The sequence below is a fragment of the Sceloporus undulatus genome, chromosome 3 (genome assembly GCF_019175285.1).
Source record: "Sceloporus undulatus isolate JIND9_A2432 ecotype Alabama chromosome 3, SceUnd_v1.1, whole genome shotgun sequence".
In the NCBI taxonomy this organism is placed as follows: domain Eukaryota; kingdom Metazoa; phylum Chordata; class Lepidosauria; order Squamata; family Phrynosomatidae; genus Sceloporus; species Sceloporus undulatus.
In genome coordinates, this window is record NC_056524.1 from 22,193,785 (window position 1) to 22,218,814 (window position 25,030).

The 25,030-nt window shown below is 38.6% G+C and overlaps 1 protein-coding gene across 1 annotated transcript; it reads right to left on the reverse strand.

Moving 5' to 3' along the window:
• Positions 1 to 1,939: 1,939 nt before the first annotated feature.
• Positions 1,940 to 16,983, reverse strand: LOC121927281 (interstitial collagenase-like). The gene is made up of 10 exons (XM_042460999.1): positions 16,848 to 16,983; positions 13,361 to 13,605; positions 10,034 to 10,182; positions 9,395 to 9,523; positions 5,894 to 6,055; positions 5,249 to 5,366; positions 4,404 to 4,534; positions 3,924 to 4,083; positions 3,727 to 3,830; positions 1,940 to 2,918 (listed from the first exon to the last, which is right to left on the reverse strand). Exons 1-10 carry the CDS (start codon positions 16,977 to 16,979, stop codon positions 2,818 to 2,820), a joined length of 1,431 nt encoding a protein of 476 aa, XP_042316933.1. The 5' UTR covers positions 16,980 to 16,983; the 3' UTR covers positions 1,940 to 2,817.
• Between the last annotated feature and the right edge of the window lie 8,047 nt (positions 16,984 to 25,030).

The following is a 25,030-nucleotide window of genomic DNA, read 5'->3' on the forward strand; positions in this document are numbered from 1 at the left end:
TGTTTTTTTAAACCAGTTTATCGACCAATAATTCGGGTTTTTCAGGATAAATTGATTCAGATTCGAATCCCAATGAGAATTATATTGGAGCAATGCGGAACGAATGCACGCTCAATGGGAAGGATGCACCCATGATTCACATCCTGATCCGCGTTATAAGCCAGTGGGAATGGGGCCTTAGTTTACAACTGAAGAGAGATCTTCCAACTGGTGGTTATATTAAAGCCTCAGTGAGTTGCCCTCTTTCTGTATAAGAAGTGAGAAATTAAGAGCAATTTAGAAGATCTTAATTTAAAATCAAAATGCTTAGAAATAATTTGGCTCTACAAGGTTTTAAATGGATAAAGAAGACAGTAACTTTATAAGATGATAGAAGGCTTTTATCTGAATGAGAATTTTGAAACATGTTAGACATAGAGACTATACTTCCATGGGAATGTTGATTGTTCATTTTAAAAGAGAATGACACTAAGAATAGCCTGATGGTATTTTGGAACTACAGTGACTGCACTGGGTCCAAATTTTTAAATGGCAATTCCAGGGGAGAAAAAAAAGCTTGCTTTTTTACTTTTAACCTTGTAACTGCAATGTTTTTACTTTGGATCTGTTGAATACGATAATTACCAGGAAAATGACAAAGATTTCAGAAGTGAGGGAAGTGTAGAAAGAATAGTTTCTATCCCCTGAAATTTTACAGAAGTTGTTTAAAGACATCAAACCTTTGAGAAATGATATAAAGGAAGATGTGCTTAAATAGAAGGAGGAGTTGAAAGAAAATTTGAAAAGAGAGGTTAAAGAACTTAAAGAAATAGAAAGTTTGGGGTGTAATAAAGTGGAAACTTTGGAAATTAAAATTGAAATTATAAATGATGATATAAAAAACATTGGGACAGCTTGGCATTGTCAAAATTTTGATTTGTTGATAAGTGTTGGTAGGCTAGATGTTAATGATGGTAAAATTGGTTTTGAAATTGGGAAGAAAGTTGAATATCTGGGTATTTTATGATGAATATGGTTTGTGGAGTGGAACTGAGAAAGACATGGTAAGATGGGAGAAACCAAATTTGCCATTGTTGGGGAGAGTCTTTGAGATAAAATTGAATTCTTTGCCTAGAACAGTAGTTCCCAAACTTTAGTCCTCCAGGTGTTTTGAACCTCTGCTCTCAGCAGTTCCAGCCAGCTTGCCAACAGTTATGAATTCTGGGAGTTGGAGTCCAAAACATCTGAAACAAGGAACCACTGGGCATAGAATGATGCTTTTATTTCAGACAATACCTTGTTTGACAATTGATGTACCATTTAAACAATGGCAAGGGGATGTGTCCATGTCTGTATGTCAGGAGAAAAACCCATGAGTTAAATGTAAAATGAAGAACAAGTTAAATAATGCTGATAAAAAGGGCTAAGAAGTTTGGTTACAATGTACATTGGTTGCAATGTAATTAAAGTGTTTGGAGATAGCTTGTGCTTGAATAGGAAAATTAAGATCCAATGGCCTTACAAACTCTGCTCTTGGCAGAGATGAAGTCTGCATTTTTGCAGATTTCATCTGGCTGCATTTTTGGACTCCATCTTTTGGAGGGATGTGTCTTAATGTTTGCCTGCCCTTCAGAAATTACCATTATAGTCAGGATGCATACCTTCATGTATTTTACTATTGCACACAAAGAATGAGTAGTTTCAATCCCCCCTTTTTTTGGGGGGGGGAAATTATGAGTATGTCTGAAAATTCTTTGGAATTTTCCTCATAATTTGGGACATTTTTCATGCAATACTTTGCTTGCCTAAAATATATTTTTATACAAAACCCTAACATTTTCTCAATCTAGACCTTGTATTTTACACAAAATAGTTTTATGCACATTTTCTCCCCTGCGTGTAAACTCAAGGATTTTTGCACAAATGAATTTTCACAATCTTTTTTTTTTAATGTCCTGTGTTAGTTGTCTATTTTCTCAACAGGAACCAAATACATATATGGGCCTGTTTTCTTTAATTTTACAAGACACCATTGACTGTGAATACAATAAAATATGTATTTCAATGTAGTACAATATTGTATTGTAGTACAATAAAATAATGATAAGAAAGAAGGGAGATGTGTGAAACCAGGACAACACATGACCAAAGTTTCAACTTCCTTTCACTTTTTCATAGTTGCTTATGGAATGAAATGTTGCAATGGTTGCATCTAGTCAGCAATTATTGTCAATGCAACACACAACTATTCAGTGTTTTGTTCACAGTGTTCTTTGGAGTTATTGCAAACAGAAACACACACAGCTCTTCCACAAAAAGCACTTTATAGAAGAGGCAGAATCAAACCTGTTGAAGTACATAAGCAAGCTAAAGCACACTGGAGCCATTTTGTTTGATGACAAAATAAAAATAATAATGCTGAATTCTCAATAAAACTTGATGAAATACACAATGCTGTCTTTGCATCAGGATTAAGGCCAATGGGAATACAGAGTCATAAACAAATAGCACCAAATGTAGCTGATAGTTCCTATGTCAGAGGGATGATGAATCTTTTCCAAGGTTAATTCCAAACTTGGTATTATCCATGGTGCTCAACCTATTTTTTGAAATATGGTTCAGCACCTTATTTATTTTATATTTATTTATTCGTTCCATTTCATTTCTATGGCACCTTTCTCCCAGACAGGGAGCTCACAGATAAAATAGCTTTAAAAATACAATTAAAATTTCAAACCCTTGGAGAGCTCTATCAAAATTTGGTGTGATTGAGAATGGATGCATCATCCCATTGAATGGAAGCCACGAGCTATTGCTGGGAAGCACTGACTAAATGTTTTAACAGTTCAGCCAGGTATTGCTTCTTTGAACTGACTGAACACGTCGACTGTTAGGGTTGAACTGGAGTACCTTTGTCCCCTGGAAGAAGTAGACATACCCTAAAAACAAAGAAATAAATTAGTGTAAATGAAATAATGTATGATTACTATTAATATTTTATTTTAACAGTTAAAATGTTATTAGCCATTACTTTTAAACAGAGAGTTCTAGAATAGATCATTTTCAAGGCTTTCACCTGATAACCAAGGTCTAAGAGCAAGGGTAAGCAACCAACTGAGTCTTAGGCTAGGATTCCTGGATACCAAGGTTCAATCCACCACTTGAAACTTACTGGAAGACCTTGGGTAAGTAACACTCTCACAGCTTCAGAGGAAGGCAATAGTTAATCCTCTCTGAACAAATTTTCCAAGAAAATCTTGTGATAGGATCACCATAAGCCAGAAATGACTTGAAAACATGCAACAACAAAAGCAATCGACACTTGTATGCAGCTCTTGATCTCATGCAATCCTCTGTCTCATTTCACTGCAAATTATTAGTTTAGACCTCTGTTAGAATGAGCTTTCCCTTTATTAGATGGAGAAAGGGAGGATTAAATTCAACACCTAACTATTTATGTACTAACTAGTTACTCTCTTGCTCCAATGCCTTTGAACATTACCATTGGAGGAGGAAGAAACCTTTCAAAAAGGTTCCTCCAGATTGTTCCTTCTATATTCCCGTGTTCCTTAAATTCTCCACTGCTTTGCTAATTAGAAATATGCATGTTAATATTATGTACAGTTTCTATGAACATTATTTACAATTGCACTGAATGACACTAGTTAAAAAATGTTATCTTTTTAAATTGAATAACTAATTCCCTAATAATTCTGATTAAAATAACAATTGGATTTCTTTGCTTACCATCATGCTGTAAAGCAGCATCAATTTTGGGGCCAACTCCTTTAAAAGTTTGGGCTATATTTTTGGGATAACCTGCTTCCATGGTTTGTCTGATTTCATCATACCTGAAGAAAGACAACACATTGTCACATGAAGGTTTTTTTTAAAAAGTCATCAGTGCAAAGGATGTATTACAACTGCAGAGCTTTCCACCATACCTCCAGTACTTGTTACCAACAAAGAAATATGTTTTCCCTGATTCTGGATCACTGAATGCGGCATCAATTTTCTTCACAGTTTTGGGGAAGCCCAGATGGTAGATACTCTTTGGGTAGCCATATTGGATATCATAACCATTTAGAACCCAGTATTGGTTTCCTGCATAGAAGTTAAAAACAAACATAAATTAATTAAAAAAATTTAAAAATACTGATGTGGTACAATTTTTTTAGGGGCTTGTAAATGCAAAGTTATTCATTACAAAGAGAGACAGGACAATAGAGACATAATATGCATATGCTGCTTCTGTATGTGAGCCACTACTTAGAATACTGTGCAAATTGTTTATTGCCTGTTATGTATTGTAAAGTAGTCCCAAGAATTTTAGTGCCAAGAATGAAGCATCCAAAACTGAAGAAACCAAAATCCAAAATTTTATGAAGAATCCAAAAGAATTTTATGAAGAATTCACTACTCACCTTTAAAAAGAACCAGTTGGTCTTTTTCATAATTTTCATAGGCAGCTTCAATACGAGATGGAAGATTTGGCCAGAAGAGGGCAATGAAATAGAGCTCTAAATCCAGTTGTGGGTGTTTACGCCAGAACTGCCTAATTTTAAAATATAAGGGTCTTGTTACAAGGTTTGTCATATGTTAGGCACCATATGTTAGGCAAGGGTGCTGACATATGGTGTTGAGGAAAAGACTTGGTTCAACGCTAGAGCTCCAGAAAGGTCCCAGATTCTGTTTCTGATATCTTTAGATAAAAAAAATATTTTCTCAAATCTTGGAGAACTGTTGACAGCCACTAGGAACCAATTGTCTTCAACCTGGCACCCTGCAGATGAGCTATACTACAACTCTATTCATTCATAGCCACCGAGGACATTGGTGGCTGGGGGTGATGGGAGCAAGAAACTCATTTGAAAGCTGGAAAATCACCTTTAAATAGCTTTTTTGGAGTGCTTTTCCCCAACTCCAAAATGGTAGAATCCTCATCTTCCCTTAGATGACCAAAACCTTCATCTTTCCAAAATGTTGGCCATGGCAGTGCAATACTGATGTCCAGACCTCCTTTGAAGCTGAGTCCTAGAGCATGCCCACCCACACTTTAATAGGAAAACCACAAATATGCCTCCTTAAGGGAAGCCATCCAACAAAATCCACTTAATTTCAACCTGTAAACTGAGCTGACTTGTGACACCATTGAAATCGAGCCAAAGGCAGATAATAGCCTCATCTGAAAATTACCTCTGATTCAAGCCCCGTTTAGAAGAGATGTTGTCCAAACAGGTGTTTTTATAATTTTTACCAAGTCATTTACCTGCCCTTAAAGAACATCATTTCTCCACGTATGCTGGCAACAGCATCAAAAGTGGTCCTGGGATCACAAGCCTTTGGTGTTGTGGGTCCAGTTGGTTGTACTGGGTTATCTAATTTTCCTAAAATGATGAAAAAGTCAATGAAGCCATGCATCAAGTGGATAATGTAAAGCAATCATGTATGGCAGATCATGGTTTAATTGTTCAAGAGAGCACAGTTCCATGAGGGGGAAAACCTTATTGCTTCAGTGGAAATAATAATGAAGCCATTTGCTCTTTAGCCATTTAAGACTATTTTCAACATGAGAATGTGGGCAATGTATTGGTCTGATAGGGACAGTTGATCAGAGAATTCACCTTCCCAAAATACAGGTGAAATGCATGGCCCCAGTCCTGTCACAAGTACAGTCAACTGGATTAGACTCATGAAATCAACAAAGTTTACAAATACTGTATGTTGACTTATCAAGTTGCAACTATTCTAGTGGATCTACTCTTGTTTGGACTAACAATAGAATTTAGGCCTAAGGGAGCTGTGTACAATACCAGTGGGTTGTACTCTAGTTTGCTCCATGGGATGAAGATATTTGTTTATACTACAAGACACTTTAGTCAGACTGATGCTTCATTTCCCTCCTTACACTTACCATAGATGGCTTGGATTCCATCAATATCATCCTGAGGAAGCCTAAATAAATGAGGTTCTGTGTAAGAGTAGGTAGGGTACATCAATGCCCCAGCATCGTCAGAATGAGACAGACCCATAGAATGTCCAAGCTCATGGGCTGCAACAATAAAAAGGTTGTAGCCTGGAAAAAAAAAAGAAACAGACTTCAAGTTTTATTTTGGAATAAAAAGAGATATGATTGTGTCTTCCTGCATGGCAAGAGGTTGGAATGGATGACCCCTGTGGTCTCTTCCACCTCTATGATTCTATGTACTGCCAATAAGCGGCGTACAAGGGCCGATACTTGGGTTAGGGACTGTGCAGCAACAGCACGGTCCTAACCCTAGTACGGACTGGCACCATTACAAGGGCAGTGCCCTGTATACAAGGACACTGCCATTGTTACCTAAGCACCATGCAGCACTTACATAATGAGTGTGCCAGTGGTGCACTTGTTACTCCACCCCTGCAGCTTTAAAAGAACCCGCTTTTCTCAGGTTCTTTTTCCTGCAGAAGGAAGCTGCGTGGTTTGGAAAAAAGGCCACTGGCAGGCCGCCCTTTTCAGGCGGTCTGTCCCAGGCCTATGTTAGCAAGTATCAAACCAAAATTTGCTACTTTAATATGCTTCTGTGAATCACAGATTACACCAGACGCTCTTTTACACACTACACAGTTATAACACTGTTATTCCACTTTAACTGCAACAGTTGAATCCAGAGGAATCCTGGGGTTTGCAGGTTGAGGAAGCACTAGAGCTCTCTGTCAGAGATTTCTAAATGCCCTTTTCTGCATTGCAAATCCCCAGTTTTTGTAGGATGCAGCCATTATAGTTTAAGTGGAATAATAAATAAAATAAAATATTTATTTCTATCCCGCTTTTTGCCAGGCAATCAAAGCGGGGTACAACAGGTTAAAATACATCCATATATACATAATACCCTCCTTAAAACAAGATTAAACAATGAATCATAGTACTGCCGTTGTGCAGTGTGAAAAGGACCTGAGGCTGAGCAATTGTACTAAGAGCAGAGGCCAATTTTCACTTCAAACACCCCTGTGACCACAAGTATTGTGGACCCTCCACATTTGCTGGGGTTAGGGGCAAGGGACCCCCGTGAAAGTAGAAAACCTGCAAATAAAAATATTATTATTATTTACCTGAGGGAACATCTCCCTAGGAATATCTATGTCCTCCAATGCAACTCTGTAGACATCATCCACCAGAAATTGACCACAGAATCATACTGGAGGACCTAGAAATGCCTAAAGATGTGGGTTTTTAAAGAAATCTCTAGGTCCTCCAGCTTCCAGCCAGGTCAACTTCTGGCAGAGTCAGGCTGGACCTAGAGATTCCTAGAGAGAACATATTAATCAAATTTGCAAATAATCAAATCTGCAAAAGTGGAGGGTTGACTGTACATAATTGTAGTGACCCAGAAATGACCAGAAGTTACTTTTAGTTTCAAGTTTGCATAGTTTTCAGCTGTCTTTTCCTTTGGGTTTGGAAGGTTTTGGGGACATGTGCAAGCAACATTTTTCCAAACTACATTTTGGTATCATTCTGTGGCAGTTTGGCTTATTTTGGATGAATTTGGATGAATCCCCCCAATTTTAAACTGGGAAGCTCAGGGGTACAATAATGAGTTTGAAGGTGCATACAAACCATGGATCACACTTTGTTTCCAGTTCAGAGGCATTGTATGCCTGAGAGCACAATCTAGGAAATGTTAGACACAATGAAAGACTAAACTACATTTAACTTTCTAACCATTAACCAAATTTAACCTCTCCCTGCTCTCTCCCAAATCATGACTAGTTAATAATGGAAATGGGGCATGCATCTGAAGAAGAAGGCTCAAATCTACAAAAGCTCATGCTACCAACTTCTGTCTTTTAGTTAGTTGCAATGGTGCTGCAAGATCCCTTTGTATACGGATTTTTTAGACTAACACAGCTCTATCTTTGCATTAAAATGCATCTATGATACTCAAAATCAATCAAACCCATAACAAATATAAGCCTGACCATCATAAACCCACAGTTGTTTATAGTTCACTTTAACAAAATAGATGTTTTTTCTTATTTGGGAACTATCAGAATCTCTTCAGTTACTAGCCATTCAGAATGTTCCAGTGCAGAAAGATTTGAGTGTCTTTCATCTTTGTAAAACAGTGGTCCTCCATAATATCTTGGAGATATGACCCTCTTGGGTGACAATCCTAGCATACACACCCCAATGCAAATTTGTTGATATTAAATCTACTTCTTTACTGCATATTTAAAACAACCAATCTTGGTCCCTGGTCCCTTTCCACCCAGTCACCTTGGGAGCAGCAACCAAGCAGCTGGCTGTGGAGTGACCAAGAAACCTCTCACCCATGCCAGCTTTGTGGTAAGGGCTGGTGCAGGTGAGAGGCTTCTCAGTCATTGCTCCACTCTCTCTTGGCACCTGGTCACCCTCAGAGCAGTAACTGAGCAGGATACTGAGCAATGACTGAGAAGCCTCTCAGCCATTCTGGCCTTGTGGCAAAGGCCAGTGCATGCAAGAGGCCTCTTGGATGCTGCTCAGCTAGCTCCTTGGTTGCTGCTCCCAAGGTGACCTGGTGCAAAGGGAGAAGCTCCTTTACAGATGCCACATGCTTTGGACTGGGGACTGGCATAGACAGGGAAATGGAGGTATTTTTACTACAGGAGTTGCTCCAAGGTAAATGACTCTTTTCAAGAACCAACCCCAAATATTCCTCCCTTTCCTTCCTCAGATACATGTCTTCCCCACAAAGTTTCAAGTATTCCCTCCCCCCACACATACACTGTTTCTTCTGCTACATCTTCCCTCAGGTTGTCCAATGAAAAAAAGCAGGAGCAAGTTGGCGTGCAGTGCCAACCTGCTAGCCAAGTCCTGGCAAAGCTCACAAAAGCTTAAGCAGAGTCTCAAATTTGAAAGTTCCTTTTGCTACCACTTCTTTCCCACTGTCACGTGCCTTCTCCAGTCAGTCAGTCTGTCCTAAAATGGTGCCATTCCAAGCCACAGAAATGATGCACTACACCCAAAGGTTTCCTGCCAATAGTAGTGAAAGAGAATAGAGTGAACTTGCGCAAGCACATGAAGAGTGGGAGATGCCACCTCAGAAAGTGAGGCTTTGAGGTGGATTTAAGGGACCATGAAAAGACATTTCATGCAACCCTCATCCCACCATGGTTCTAAAGACCATTGACTCCCCTTGTCTTTCTTGCACACTAATACTTTAACTAAAGTCCCCTGCTGCCCTCCTTTTCCCTCACCACACTCCTGGATCTTTCCACCGTCACCAGAGGTGGCTTACCGCCCACTTTGGGAATCATTGTTGTAAAAGCTTTTGCAGCACTTGTGAGTAGAATCTTTGGATTAGTGGCTCACTGGCCTTGTTGGCTGGACAGGTCTGGGAACAGAAGTCCAAAAAGTGATGTTTCCATGCTCTGCTTAAGAGTTGGATAAATGTACCTCTAGTGCCCTTGCTGCTCCATGATTCTTCTTCATCAAAATGGACATCTCCACCAATGTTGTCTCCTGGTTGAAAGGCATGTGCCAGAATCCCATTAGGTCCATCAAAAGGAGAATTATCTCTGTGGTCTGAATACAGAAGAGTGAATAAGTTCAATCAAGTTACAGCCCTTTGCCTAGAAAAAGAACAGCTGGCAGTACCTTTGCTCTAGAGTTGTGCAATAATGAAGATGTAAATCTTCGTTAGTTCCATTCTTGCAGGCAAGAACAAATAATTTTACCATACTTGTCCTTGCTGTGAGAAAGTCATTGACAACTGCACAGCTTTTGAAAACTTGTGGCAGTTTTAGACTTATTCTGTGCAAAAATTGAAATTTTGACAGAAAAAAGGCATTTTCTGTGAAGAAAAGTAGTTTTCTGTGCAAAAAAAACATGGTTTTCTGTGGGAAAATACCATTTTCTGCACACACACACACACACACACACACACCCCAGCATTTTTAATGCAGAATGAATCCTGAACTACAAATATATTTGCCCGTCTAGGCTTTTCATTTTCAGGGTTGAGAAACCCATTATTTTTTGTCCTTTTCAAAATATTTTTGATTATTCTTCTCATCTTTATGTGTAGTCAGTTACCTCGTACTTCGAAAGAGATCATTATATCAGCTATGCCATCATAAAGTCTTTTGAAGGTCAGGGGTGATGCATTGCTCCAGACTTCCAAGGCTTTCTTGATTGCATTGTCCACATCAGATTGGTGCATATCTGGTGTATAATTCAGAATTCTTTCATTGGAAACATGACAAAAACATGAGAAAATTGAGTAAAAACATTCTGCCTGAGGTAAAATAGCAAATGCTTATTCAAGGTGCATAAGCCTATTATTATGGTTATTATCATTTATACAGTCTCACTGATCTACAAGGTGCTTTACCTGTAAAACAACTAAAAACAGGGAGCCCTGCCAGAAGCGTACAATCTAAAATCTGTACACAAGGAATAAAAGGAATAATACAGATATAAAACTAAACAGCATAATTGTACAACAAATTATCCAGATAAAATACAACAACAATATTATAATACAAAGCAAGCTGGGAAATACATGTACTGTAATCAAAATATGCAGCATATAAAACAATATTAAATTAAAATTCCAAATGCTTTAGAAAACAAGAAAGTTTTCAATTGAGATTCAAAAGTAACCAGGGAAGGAGCAGTCTACAAATGTTCAGGGCAGCAATTCCAAGAGAGCAGAGAGTGAAAAGGGAGGAAACCAAGTCAAGGAAGAGGACTCTCTTGGGAGTTTATCACATGAGAGGAATTTCTCTTAATTTCAAATGAAAAGAAAGTGGGCCAGAACGCATTCACATGAATTCACTAGTTCAGTGAATTTACGTGAATTCGAATTGCATTCAAACTGACTTCCCATTGCCCAAAAATAGCTTGCCATTGCCTAAAATTGTGTGTGATCACCTCTCATGCAATAACGTCAAACTCCATGATTGTGTTAGGACTGACTTCCCATTGCTTGAAATTGCATGTGGTAGTCTATCACGCAATAATGTCAAACCCCACAATTGCATTTGAATTGCCATTGGATTATACAGTGGGCCCTCGCCTTACGCAGGGATCCGTTCCAGATCCTGCTGCGTAAGGCGAATTCCGCCTATGCTCAAGCCCCATTGTAAACAATGGGGCTCGTGCATGGCGGTGCAGCGGCACGGCGGCACGCGGGGCGCAACGGGCACGCCGCCCATTCAATTGAGTTTCATTGAAAAGTTGATGAAACTCAATTGAATGCTGTACTTCCAATTTCCCTTGTCTGATAATGTCCTTGGTTGAATGAGAAACCTAGAATTTCTAGGACACAAATCCCAAGCGGGGTGATAAAAAGAAACAAGGGCTGAAAGTTAAGGGGGGAACTAAGTTGTGTAGGGCTTTGGAAGTTAAAAAAAAGAAGTGTGCACTACTTCTGTTTCTTCTTGTGTTCCTCCCTCATTTCCAATGTATGGTGACCTTATATGGAGTTTTCTTTGAAAGATTTGTTCAGAGGGGGTTTGCCTTAGCCTTCCTCAGAGCCTGAGAGGGTGTGACTTGCCTAAGGTCACCAAGTGGGTTTCCATAGTTGAGCAGGAATCTGAACCCTGGTCTTCAGAATCAGTCCATGTTCACACCACCATACCTTGCTGGCTAAAGTTCACCACATGTATGTCTTGCCTAAGCCTAATTGTTAGTTCCAGCTAGAGTAAATTCAATGACTCACCGAAATTTATATAAGTGCTCATTTCCAAATTCCCACTGATTCACTAGTAGAAACCAGAATCAGACCTAAGTTATAATAATCAAAGCCTGCAAACTTAGTTCAGTACATGATTCAGAATATCCTATTAAGCCTTTCTTACCAGGCAGAAAAAAATCCCATTAAGTATCTCTCTCAATACCCAGTCAATGTTGTTATAAGGGTTGGTGAGGTGAGTCCTTCAGGCAGTGAGGCCCTGGAGTGACTGCTCAGCCTCTCTCTCTGCTCTAGTTGGGCCCAACTGCTTGCTCTATCAAACCTACCAGAAAGCTGCCAAAGATAGGCATCCCTCCTGGTTGCTTTAGAAAGAGCAGTGGCATCACTGAGGTTGGTGCACCCGGTGCAGGTCCTGTAAAGGGTTAGGGGAGGCAGTGGACTCCTCTGCCCTTCCTCTCTCCTTCTGCCCTGCTCCCTTGACTCCTGGTTTGCTGGCTGCCACCCAGTCAGACTCTGGAGGATCTGTTTGGTGTCTGGGAGGGAGGCAGTGTTGCGGCCTTCAGAGGGCCTGTTTGGGGTCTGGCACAGTTGCCAGGTAAGTGAAACCCCAACACCTTTTCTCATTCTTTTATAAAAATAAAAGAATAAGTGAAACCCCAACACCTTTTCTCATTCTTTTATAAAAATAAAATAAACATATTATTCTCCCAGTATCAGCATCAGGCCTACTGGGTGCACCAGACACCCTGGGATGTCACCCTGTACATTCCACACCCCCTGAACCCTCTAGTGAGAGGGAAGACAACAGGGCACTACTAAGAGGAATGGCATCCTTGTGCCTCCATGGCACCAGATGAAGTCTCTACTCTGAACTAGCCTTTTCCTGGAATAACAGAGACAGCCTCTAGGAGTAGACTTCAGCTTCTGGAGGGAAAGGAATGCTTTCTTCTTTTTGAGTGCCATTTTTGCATCCATTTCCTTTTCTTCCTGAGACATGGCAGGTGATACACCCAATGCCAGTGCATTTGCCTTTTATTTCTGGGGTGGAGATGGTGAGGTGGGGAAGAGGGAGGAAGCATCCTGCGATGTGGGCACAGTCCCAGTTTTGGTGCAAAAGTTAGTGTGAATAATTTAGGCCTAAATTAAATTATTAGTACTAATTACATTAGACCCATAGAGTCACTGAGGTCTACTCAGTAGAGGCTGGAGGCTCCGGTGTTAACTGGAAAGTAACTCTGCTCTGGATTTTAGTTTGAACTTGAAAGGAGCCATCGAAGCTGCTGAAGCTTATTTGAAAAATAAAATCAGAACCTTGGATAACTCCTTAAAAGGTCTGTCATCATCCCACTGCCATAGGAGTCTGTTGCTGCTGTATGCCTTCAAGTGATTACTGACTTATGGTAACCCTAAAGTGAACACACCGTGGGTGGTGTTTTTTTTTGCTGAATTTGTTCAGACTGACTTTGCCCTTGCCTTCTGAGGCTGAGAGAATGGGTCACCCATTGGGTTTCCATGGCTGAGCAGGGATTCAAACCCTGGTTTCTGTATGCAACACTCAAACCACTACACCATGCTAACTCTAGATGTGGGAACCACCAACTGCAAATTAGTTGGGATTAAGAGTTGGGTTTAGGCCCATGTGCATATAAACATTATACATTAAAAGTATTATATTTTCATATTGTATCTTAACCCTCTTCCTCCTGAGAAGAATCCACTCTTACCTGTATGTGATATTGGTCCTCTTCCATTTGGGATTTCCATCAGTGAGCGTAAAGGTTCCCAAATCTGGCACCCCACATCTGGGCTTCTTCATCACTGCCAATGTTTCACTGTCAGGATTCCCAGTCACTTCCAGTCCAAAAAATTGCTGCATTTTCTTGAGCTTTTCAGCCAAAGTGACATTGTCATCATAATAGAAGGGTGCTATGGCCTCATCTTCGGAGCTGTAGTAGTTATTTAAATAATTCTGGCAGGGGATAACATATATGCATTACCAAAGAGAACATGACACCTTTGGATTGCAAAAACAAAGTAAATGTAAGTGTTATCCCTACATATTTGGAATCTGTATTTTCCAACTAGACTCAAAGCGTCTGATGAAACAGACCAGCCTGCAGAGCATATGCTACAAATGTCTTTCAGTTAGGACTTTATTACACAAAGGCAGTAAATCACAGTAACAGCTGGATAATATCATATTTCACTGGGACTTATCACATCATGGTACTTCTCTTCCTGTTGTTATCTCAGTGGAGATTGTTTGACAGGGGTTTCTTTTCATTCATGCAAAACCTTCATGAATGCAGAGAGACCAGATGTTATAACCGCAAAAGAGGACAAGGCACTACAAATGTAGCACATTTAAGAAAATGTAGGACATTACAAAATAAAATTTATATAAGTGTAAATTCATGCTTCTTAATTGCGCTCCAAATGGAGGACATTTTTAAATTCCTCCTGGACAGAGGACTGAATGTAGGACATAGTCTGGGGAAGGAGGACATCTGGTCATCCTGCATGAATGACCTCCTCTCCTGCTTCTGTGGTACTAGCATTTGCAGTGTGATAAAACAATTCTGCTTTAATCTCAGATTTAGGGAGCTGGGTATGTTTAGCCTGGAGAAGAGATGGTTTTGTTTAAGTATTTGAAGGGGTGTCACACTGAGGATGGAGCAAGCTCATTTTCTGCTGCTCCAGATACTAGAACATGGAACAATGGATGCAAGATCCAGGAAAAGAAGCAGGAGAGGATGTCATTCATGCAGGATGACCAGAGGCTGGATGGCCATCTGTCGGGGATGCTTTTATTGTGAATTCCTGCAGGACTGGACAGGATGACCCTTGGGGTCGCTTCCAACTCTTTGGTTCTATGGCGGTTTATAGACTGCCCCTTTGGGGCGGACTGTACCTGCTCCTTTCCCCAATGGATCAGGGCCTCAGGGCTGCCACAGTGGCAGCCCTGAGGCCCTGATCCACCGCTTTTCCAGGCTGCGTGGAAGCGGCAAAAGGCCGCTTCCCCATGGCCTGGAAAGGGGTGTCCTTGGAGCTTGAAGCCCCTCAGGACACCCCAACAGTGGCAAGGAAAGGGAGAAAGGGGCCACTCGGCCCCTTTCTCCTTTGTGTTGCTGGCACAGCCATGTAAAGGCTGCACCAGTGACACAAAACCAAGAAGGAGCTCCAAAATGAAGCTCCTTCCAGCGCCCTTCCATGGCGCCAGTACATCACATCCGCACTGCTCTGTTTGGAGGCTGCGCGGATGTGACGTCGTAATGGCGGCGCCCATGTAGAATGGGCGCTGCCATTTTGTATGTACGCTGTACGTACTAGGGTTGGGGGAGTCTGAAAGAGACGTCCCCAGGCAACCCTAGTATGTACGGAGTACGTACAAAACGACCCATTTGTAAAGGGCCTATGATTCTCTGATTCAATTTTGGGTGGTCTGTTTTAGATATAGCTTGCCCTTTGCCTACTAGTGATACCCAGCTTTCAACTTTTCAATGAAACTCCATTTATTGATCTCCCTAAATGTAAGAGGAACCTGGTATTCCACAGACTGTAGGTCTGTATTCTTTATCAGTTACTTAGGCCCCATACAGACTGCCAAAATAAAGCTGCTTCAGGACACTTTGAAGGTATGCTGTTTAAATGTTGCATGCGTCCTAAGAGTCCGGAAGCTGTGCCAAAGCTGTGCTCCAGTCCTTAGGACTAGATCGTGGCTTTGGTGTGGCTTCTGGATTCTTAGGACGCATGCAGCATTTAAACAGCATACCTTCAAAGTGTCCCGAAGCAGCTTTATTTTGGCCTGTCTGTATGGGGCCTCTGTTAACTACTGCCATCCCTCAATACCCATGGATTTTTTATCTATAGATTCAACCATCCATGGCTTGAAATTATTCAAAAAATATAAATTCCAAAAAGCAGTCCTTGATTTTTTTCATTTTATGTCACGGCCACCATTTTACTGTGCCACTGTATTTAATGAGACTTGCACATCCACAAATTTTGATATCCATAGAGGATCCTGGAACCAAACCCCAATTGATACCAAGGGCCCACTGTATATCTAACTAAGTAACTTCTTGTGGCAATAGTATCACAAAGCAATGCTCATGAATGTGAAAGTTACCTAGATTTACTCATTTGTAACTGTTTCATATTCACAATGGCTACTTAGTCAGGATTTTGACACTCTTGGAACAATTGTAACTCCCCAACCCCTACTGTTTTACTGGGCATCAGCTGCATGGAGAGAAAGAGGTCCATTCTGCTGACAATCAGAGCATATGATGAGTAAATGGTGTTTGTAACAGATTTCAGGGGATCTAGCCAGGAGAAGTTACTTAATTAAGATGATACAGAATAAAGGTCATTTCCCCTAGTATAGAGTTTTCCAGCCTTTCCAATTTCCAGAGTTCATGTGCACTGTAGGGGACTGAAACACATGCATGAAGGAATGTCATCCATATTTTATTATTATTAACCTTTATTTATGAAGCGCTGTAAATTTACACAGCGCTGTACATGCAATCTTTTTAGTTAGACGGTTCCCTGCCCTCAGGCTTACAATCTAAAAAGACATGACACAGAAGGAGAAGGGAGTGGTGGAGGGAAAGGGTAAGAGGTCCAGCAGTTCCTCTCAACCTTAATACACTCTTAATAATAGATTTTTGTTCTCAGCAAAGTCTCACTATCATATGTGCCTTACAATAATGTCACACATAAATACCAAACTCAATTTAAAAAAATCTTTTAAAAAATGTATGCTGCAAAAAAGTACTAAATCGACATGACTAGATAAAAATTTCAAAATTGATATGCAAATAGATTAGTTGAAGTTTTTGTGGGAGATAGTAGAGCAAAATACATGCCTGCAAAATCATACCGGACTACCATCAGAACTCCAAGATGTTGTCCTGATCATCTTGGAAGAAATATTGGATACAATTAATAAACCTAAATCCAATTGCTAGTCCCAGTTGCAATCAAGTGAGTGTCTCAGTTTCTGAATATTAAACTCAACATTTATTGATTCAATGAGTCTACTTCCCTTAGGTCTAGATTTGATATATGATTTAGGCATAGAAAAGCATTTGGGATCTTAAAATTTCCACATTTTTTTAAAATGGGAAAAAGAGAGAAGGAAATGACAGCACAGAAAAGTGCATTTTCTTTTAGCGAATGTTTGAGAAATTCAAAATGAATATTTACCTTAACAAAATTCATGTCTACATCATTTCTGACTAGGTCCACAGGTGCAGCAAAAGTGCACGATGCAAAGCTGAGGAGCAGAATCGAAAGGTACTTCATTCTGCCAATCCCAGTGGTGTCTTCCTTGCCCATACAATATTTCTGGGCTTTGTGTGTTTTGTTCATCCTCTGCTTATATAGCTGTTGATTGCTTCTTTCTGTTCTGACTCACTGGGTACAACATCCTCTGATTAGCCAGGAGAGATGGATTCATCATTGAGTAACAGCCACAGAATGGCCATTTTCACAACTACTTAGATAAAAAAAGGAAGAGGTTTTGCACAATGTCAGAACATGATGGTAATAATCAAATCTCTTTGCTTAACTTTGTTTCCATCTGCAGGTACAGCTGAAAGATGAAAATGTAAAAACATGCACGACTTGCCATGTGAGACATGTTACAAGAGCTCAGCTCAGCTGAAACAATGTGATTTTTGCAATTTTTTTGTCCAGAATCTTCTTGGTGCACTAAGCCTGTTATGTCAACCTCATGCCGACATGGCATAGTGGTTTAAGTGTTGGACTAGGACTGTGGAAGACAACAGTTCAAACTTGCACTCAGGGTCAGCTACAGAAATCCACACTGCTTTAGAGGAAGGCAAAAGCAATATTTTGAATAAGTCTGATAGGGTCACCATAAGATGAAGCCACGTAACTAGTGCACTTTCTGTGGACATGTGCAGCATTGTGGTGGAGGCAGAGGCAGTTGGTGGTATCAGAAGAGAAAGCTGCCCTGTCAGCTCCCAGTTTTCTCTAATTCCTCCCTACCACTATTCCACTCCATCATGGCACCTTAATTCATTTTAAAAGAAACTGTAAGAAAATGAATTTCAACAGGGAGAAATGTAAGGTGCTAAGGGAAATAAATAAACAAATAAATAAAATGCACAGATATAGGATGGGGGACACCTAGCTTGACAACAGTACATGTGAGAGTAGACCACAGGATGAACATGAGTGAACAGTGTGATGCAGCAGCTAAAAAGCCAATATGAGTCTAGACCGCATCAATAGAGGTATAGTGTCTAGACTGAGGAAAGTAATAATGCCACTTTATTCTGTGCTGGTCAGACCCCACCTGGAATACTGCATCTAGTTCTGGGCACCACACTTCATGAAGGATGTTGACAAGCTGGAGCATGTCCAGAAGAGGGTGAACAAAATGGTAGGAGATCAAAGTAGGAGGTGGAATCTTGCCCTTCCCACTAGGCTGAGCCAAAAGTAAAGTGCTGCTTTGGTGTGTTCTTCCTTATTCATAACTTTTGCCATCTTGACTGCACTCTGATGTCACTGGGCCACACATGTTCTGATTTTCTTTTGTGAAATTTTGGAGAACACGAGATTGTATTGAAAGTGATTTGTGCTTTTGTAAAAAAAAAAAAAAAAGGAAGTGAATACAGAACTGCTAATGCAGTCAAACACATCAATATCATAGCAATTTTCATTATCAACCCTAGCTCCATAACATCCCTGAATTACAAAGCAGAAAATCTCTAGAATTTTTACCAAAGCTTAGAAAAAATTTTTTTAATCCTTTTTATTGAAAATTCTTACATATATATATATATATATATATATATATATATATTACATCATACACAATTTTCTCATCAAACATTGTTATAATATTCCCTTAATCCCTTCTTTTATTTATCTCTTGGATTTAAATTCGTGATGGTTTCTTCAACACACTTCCTTTCCCATTGGAATTCCATCTATCTCTATTACCTTTTCCATCTTCTTAAATTTTCTTGTGACTCTAGTAATCCATACAAATAAAGCTCTAAATAGTTTCCTCCCACACTATATGTTTGCTTCTAATACAGTATATGCTACTGATCTGTATTAAAGGGAGGTCTTCTTCTATATACAGTAATCTTAGTTTTCTCCCTCTAAATTACCTACCTGTTTCCATCACTGGTTATAAGTCAACAGGATTTCTCCATAAAGTTATATTCATTATTCTTTGTACTTAAAATCCAAATCCTCCTCAAGATTATCCTTTCATCTCTCAGGCTTATTTCAATTACATACCATCTTATTATATCAATAGTATAAATCATATACCAAACCGTTATAATGTCACAATATTAAATCCGTATGTTCTGAAAAGTAAAAAAAAAAAATCAAGCTTTCAAATTGGTATGTCTCGATTAGACAGCATGTTTGCAACTTTACCCCACATTTTCCCCATATAACACAATGTTCTTTCCCAACATATTCTCCATTTAGTATTATCCTCATCCTTCAATTTAGATGATAACAAATCTGTTTCCATCATTTCATATATTTTTATACGCCAATCATTCATTTCTATTTCCTTGTCACTTTTCCAAAATCTAGCATAGGTTAAACTCGCCGCTGTTAACATGTAAAAAATGATTTTACCGAATTTTACTTCTACCTCATCATCCAACATACAAAGTAACCAAATTTCAGGTCTCAAATTTAACTTAATCCCCAAAATGTTATGAACTTCATCTTGCATTTGTTTCCAGAACGATTTTGCTCTATTACAGGACCACCATAGGTGAAAATAAGTGCCTATCTCTCTGTGACACTTCCAACAGTTCCTCTTACCCGATTTGTAAATTTTGGCTATCTTGTCTGGCGCCAGATGCCACCTATATAGGATCTTATAGTAATTCTCTTTTACATATTGTGACATAGAGTATTTTAACCTTTTGTTCCACGCTCTCTCCCATTGATCTAAATCAATTACTCTACCACAAATCTGTGCCCATTTAACCATGGCTTCTTTAATTACCTCATCCTTGGTATGCCATTCTAATAGCTTATTATATATTTTGGATAAAGTTTTCTGTTCTGATTGACATATAATTTCTTCCATTTCCGTATTGGAACTTGAAAAACCACATTCTTTTTTATCTATCTGATATCTCTGATATAACTGTCTATATAAAAAACATCCTATATTCCATTTTCCTTCCTTCATCCTCTCATACGATTTAATTTCATGATTTTCATCAATTAAATCTCTGTATTTTATCCAGACTGTTTCTCTTTTGGGATCGACATTGTATAGGGCCTCATGTGGTGAGAGCCACATTGGAAACTTCCAATTTCCAGAAAAATTGTTTTTTAAAAAATAAGCAGATTGCAAAATACATATATTGGAGATTAGTTTAATTTTCTATTTGTGGTAACTTACAGAAGGCATTGAAACTGGGGTGGCAATACTGTAGTACTATTCACAGATTATTGCCATTTGGTTCTACTAGGTATTCAAAAACCAGGATTGGCTGTCCAATTGAACACACAACTCTTACTTAGAAATGCCTTGCTGCAGCCTTGTGAGTATACACACAGATGGGATATATATGCCCTGTACATCTGGAGCATCCTGGCTTGGGCAATGATGATCAATAAAAGAAAAATAGGATTTTTTATTGCATGATAACAGCAGATTGGTCTTTCCCAAGAGAGTTGAGATAATCAGAAAGGAAGAGTTCTTACTTAATATGAAAACATCATGTATATATCTCCTTCCTCATTTTAATTAGCAGAAGATTTGCAACAGACTGAAGAAAACATGTATTCACAGAGTGCATCATTAATGTACATAGGATATGACAATCCCAGATGTAATTGCCATTGGTTTTTGTGGTTTTCCTTAAAGGGGGGATTAGACAAAATAGTGGAGGACTTTATCACTAGATCTTTTTCATGATGGCTGTTGCCACTTCCAGCATGACAACAGTGGGAGAGGTTTCATATCCTGTTTTGGTTCTTCCTGCAAGGCATATGGTTGACTCCTATGAAAACAAATTGTCCTTTGTTATGACCCAAGATGGTTCTTCTCTTGTGCTCACTGTCAAGCCTGTGTAAGATTCACAGACAGAGAAATCAAGACTGTTTCACCAAATGCCACAACATGTAGAGGGAAGGATTTACAAAGATTGTCTGTTTATCTCATGAATTTGGCACTGTATAAAGTGGCAAACATTTGTATATGACACCACCTCACATTTGCTGGCCTCTAAGATGCCACAAGAGCCTTTGAGAGCTTGGGAACATTGGTTGGCATTAATTGGTGACATAACATAGGTGTTTCATCCAAGTTATGCATGCCTTTTTTTTGTCTTCTTTTTTATCATTGCAGAGGTTGGAATTCACTACCTCTACTATGCAGTGACAAAACCTCCCTGAAAACCCAGCTTTTTCATGCTTGCTCCCCCTTCCATGGCCATTAAGTAGCTGGTGAAAAGTAGAGGAAAGCTGCGAAGTTTGTGTCTATGTGGCTACAGCCAGATGCACAATGATGAAAGCATGCTCTGTGTTGGAAGTGCAACAACTGAAGAATGCTTAGCATTGAGCAGTAGTAATAGGGTTAGAAAGTTTAAGTGAACCAAAGTGTCCTTCCTCCTGTCTACCTATCCTGCACCCTTTGTGATGTAAACTGATGCTCTTAGGAATGCTTCCATCTCTTCTCCTTCTCAAAGTCCTCTAAGCTTTTCCCTAGAATGTAGCACCCTAAGTAACTTTCCTATCTTTAGAATGAAGTTCCTATAATAAAACCTTTACTTTGTTTCTCTAAGCCATTGCTATCTTTGCTCCTTGGTGAGAATTCTTAACCACTGCATGCACACTCGGTCATGCTAGACATCCTGGAAGATGACAATATCATGCGGGTTTGGCTATAGTTAAATAGCCAGACACCATTCAGACATTTCTGGCTTTTCAGCAGTCACTAAATGGCTGTTGGGGTGGTAGTGGTACATGGGGAAGATGAGTTCTGCAAGAGCGCAGAAGGGAGATGTGCCATTGTTTCATAATTGTGAAACCTTTATGTCCCCTGATGCAGGATCTCAGTTGTTACTTTTTGGACTGTAACAACTGCAATCCAGGTTAGTGGCTCTACTGCCTGCAGGACTCTAGTTGTAGGACCAAGTTGCTATAATGTGCTGTGTAAATATAGTTGGTCATGGATTCAACCATCCATGACTTGAAAATATTTTTAAAAATCCCCCAAAGCAAATTTTGATCTTGCCATTTTCTGTAAGGGACAGCCTTTTACTGCTCCATTCTATTTAATGGGATTTGTGCATCCATGGATTTTGATATACTTGGGGGTGAGAGTCCTGGAACCAAACCCCAGTAGATACTGAAAACCTACTGTACATTCTATGTATTGTTATTTATTCTTCTTTTTATTATTTCAGTCTTGTAAGGTAGGTTATTGTGAAAGGTGGTGAGCTGCCTACCTATCAGGTTTGTTCCTGAGATGGAATTTGAATGCATTTCCCCAGCTGAAGTCAGCACATCCACGCTTCACTACATTGGCTTTATAAAAATTAGTTTCCTCCAGACATCTTCTAAGAAGAATCAGAAATGATTCATTGGCTATTAAAACAGGAAATTAGTGTTGTAAATTTCTGTCAGTATCCTGATTTATTATACAAGCCAGGCAGAAAATATCTCATCTAGGTTCTAGGGTTAAGGCTGTTTGGGGACATACATGGTGTGTCCAGATACATGATGGCATTCTAGCAGTTTATAGGCTATGCATCTCTAGTGGCCTTAACTTAACTCAGTCTCTATTTCCGGATGTATCCTCCCAAAAAGTGTGTGTTTGTGTATTAAAAAAAAAACTCTCTTGCTTCACTAACATTTTATGAATCAATAACAAAACGTATATACGTGTTTGGACATATCCTGCTGTTAATCCCTGAGTCAAAAATTACGCATGTCCTCTCACATTCTGTACTTCTGGTCCTTCCTGGCATGAACAATTATTTTCTTGTCCATAAATACTTTTGCCCCAATATTCCCTGAACAGACTTTTATAAAAAGAATTCATGGAAACTTTTATACTTATAAACCATTGGGTTTTAGAGTCGGGATGAATAGCACGGGACGTGTCCAGATGAACACTAAAATATATATTTTACATATTTACAAGGCATTAAGGCATCACTGTGATATATCCCAGAGACTTTGGAAAGCTTGGTGCTTATAACATTTTTGTTCGGAAAGACTCAGATAAGTTCAGGAGAGGCTGAGGCTAGATTTTAAAACTGGGTGCAAAGGAGGATATGGAAGAATCATTGATAGAGTATTTGAGTCTGTCAGAGCAGTTGCGCAGTTAAGTAATTTTTTGACTGGGATGGAAATCGTATTATGGGCCTCTTCCCTTTAGATGGTAATGTGTGTATGACTTAATACATTTCAAATTATGGTAATCTTGTTGCATTTTAAGCCCTTTTTTGTACTCTTTTTGCTGAATAAGACCTTGGATGATGTTGGCCATTTATGCATCTCACCCCCTCCAAAAGGAAGAAATGCAAGAGGACAAATGGGGACACAGATATGCACAAAATCTGCACATGTTAATTGTTATATAGCAATGTAATTCAAGGTTAGGAATTATAAGGCTCTTTGGATACTGTTGGAATACTTATTTTATGATAAATTAAAAGTGGATAAATATTTCGATAACCATATTTTAAGGAAAAATTTATTAAAAATTTGGAATAAATACAAAAAGGTCTGGTGTATCCATTTACCAATGTACACTTCTCCAAACGAAGCACTGCATAAAAGGGAAATTTTGAAGAGAGAATACTGGGTAACATATAAGGATATACTGAAATTAAAAGATGGAGGAGTAACTATAAAATCTCAAGAGGAATTGAATAAAGAAGGATTTATATGTAATTGGTTTACATACAGGCAACTAAAGGAACGTTTTATACTAGACTTAAAAGAAAAGGGATTTGGCCCTATGGAACCGGAATTAGAAATTTTTTTGAAAAATCCTAAGAAACAAATTTCAAAAATATATAAATTAATCAGGAATTTGGAGTTGGAAAAAGAAATAGTTAAAGAATATATGATAAAATGGGCAAAGGATTTGGACACACAAATTCAATTAGAATCTTGGGGAAAAATATGGCAAGTAAGAATTAAAAATACACCATGTGTTCTTCTAAAAGAGAATGTTTATAAAATGATGCTTAGATGGCATTTAACGCCCTTTAAATTGGCCAAAATGTTTAAAAATAAAAATTATAATTGATGGAAATGTAAGACTCATATTGGCACATATTTACACTGTTGGTGGAATTGCATTAAAGCAAAAAATTACTGGAAAAATATACACAAAGAAATTAAGAAGATATTTGATTTGGTAAAAAGGATGGATCCGAGACTGTATCTTCTAAACCTTTCAGATAATCTAAATTTGGATAGAAATCAAGATAAACTATTTTTTCTTATCGTCGCAGCCAGAATGGTCTTTGCTAAATTTTGGAAGAATGAAGATATCCCAACATTAGATGACTGGAGATTAAAGGTGATGGAAATCTGTGAAATGCAAAAATTGACAGTGTTATTAAGCAAAGAAACAATAGAAACATATTACGAGGTTTGGAACCCTTGGAAGAATTATATATTAAGAGAGAAAAGGGAATGTCGACTATTTGAACTATGAGACAAAAGTTATGATGATATAGAATAACAGAGGATCAAATAGCATTTGGGTATAAAGATTATATTTAATATAAAGTTTATTCTCTAGGCACTGATATACTTTTTTTAAATAGATCTAATGGATGTACTTAAGTATTACAAAGAGAGTTAGTAAATTGATAAAAGAAACAGTAAGAGGAACTTTGAGTTATAGCCTAAGGAAGTATACGGTAGACAGCAATAGGATAGAGAATATGGTCAATGATGGTTATGATAGGTTTGTATATGTTGTTTTTGTTTTACTTAATGTTATTGTATGATTTGTGTTTTGAATAAAAAAAATTATAATTAAAAAAAAGAATTTCAATGAGTTTATCTCATTAATGAATATTCTATAATCGTGGTGCCATGAACTGGGTACAACACACAAATTATATGTATATTAATTACATTACGTGGAAGATCCCATCCAGTCATCTAATCACTGGGATTATACACAGTGTGGAATTCTGTTGATTAGTCCCAACTGTAGTTGATCATTGAATCAATTGTTGAACAATGAGGTAAATTAACTGATTCAATGTGTCTACTCATGTCAGGACTAAAACTAGAACTAAGGCCAGTGAATGGTATGATGTCTCAAAGCAAATAAGCCATTTAGAATTGGCTACCTAATATCCTGACATATAGCAAGTCAATAAATGTTTTATAGT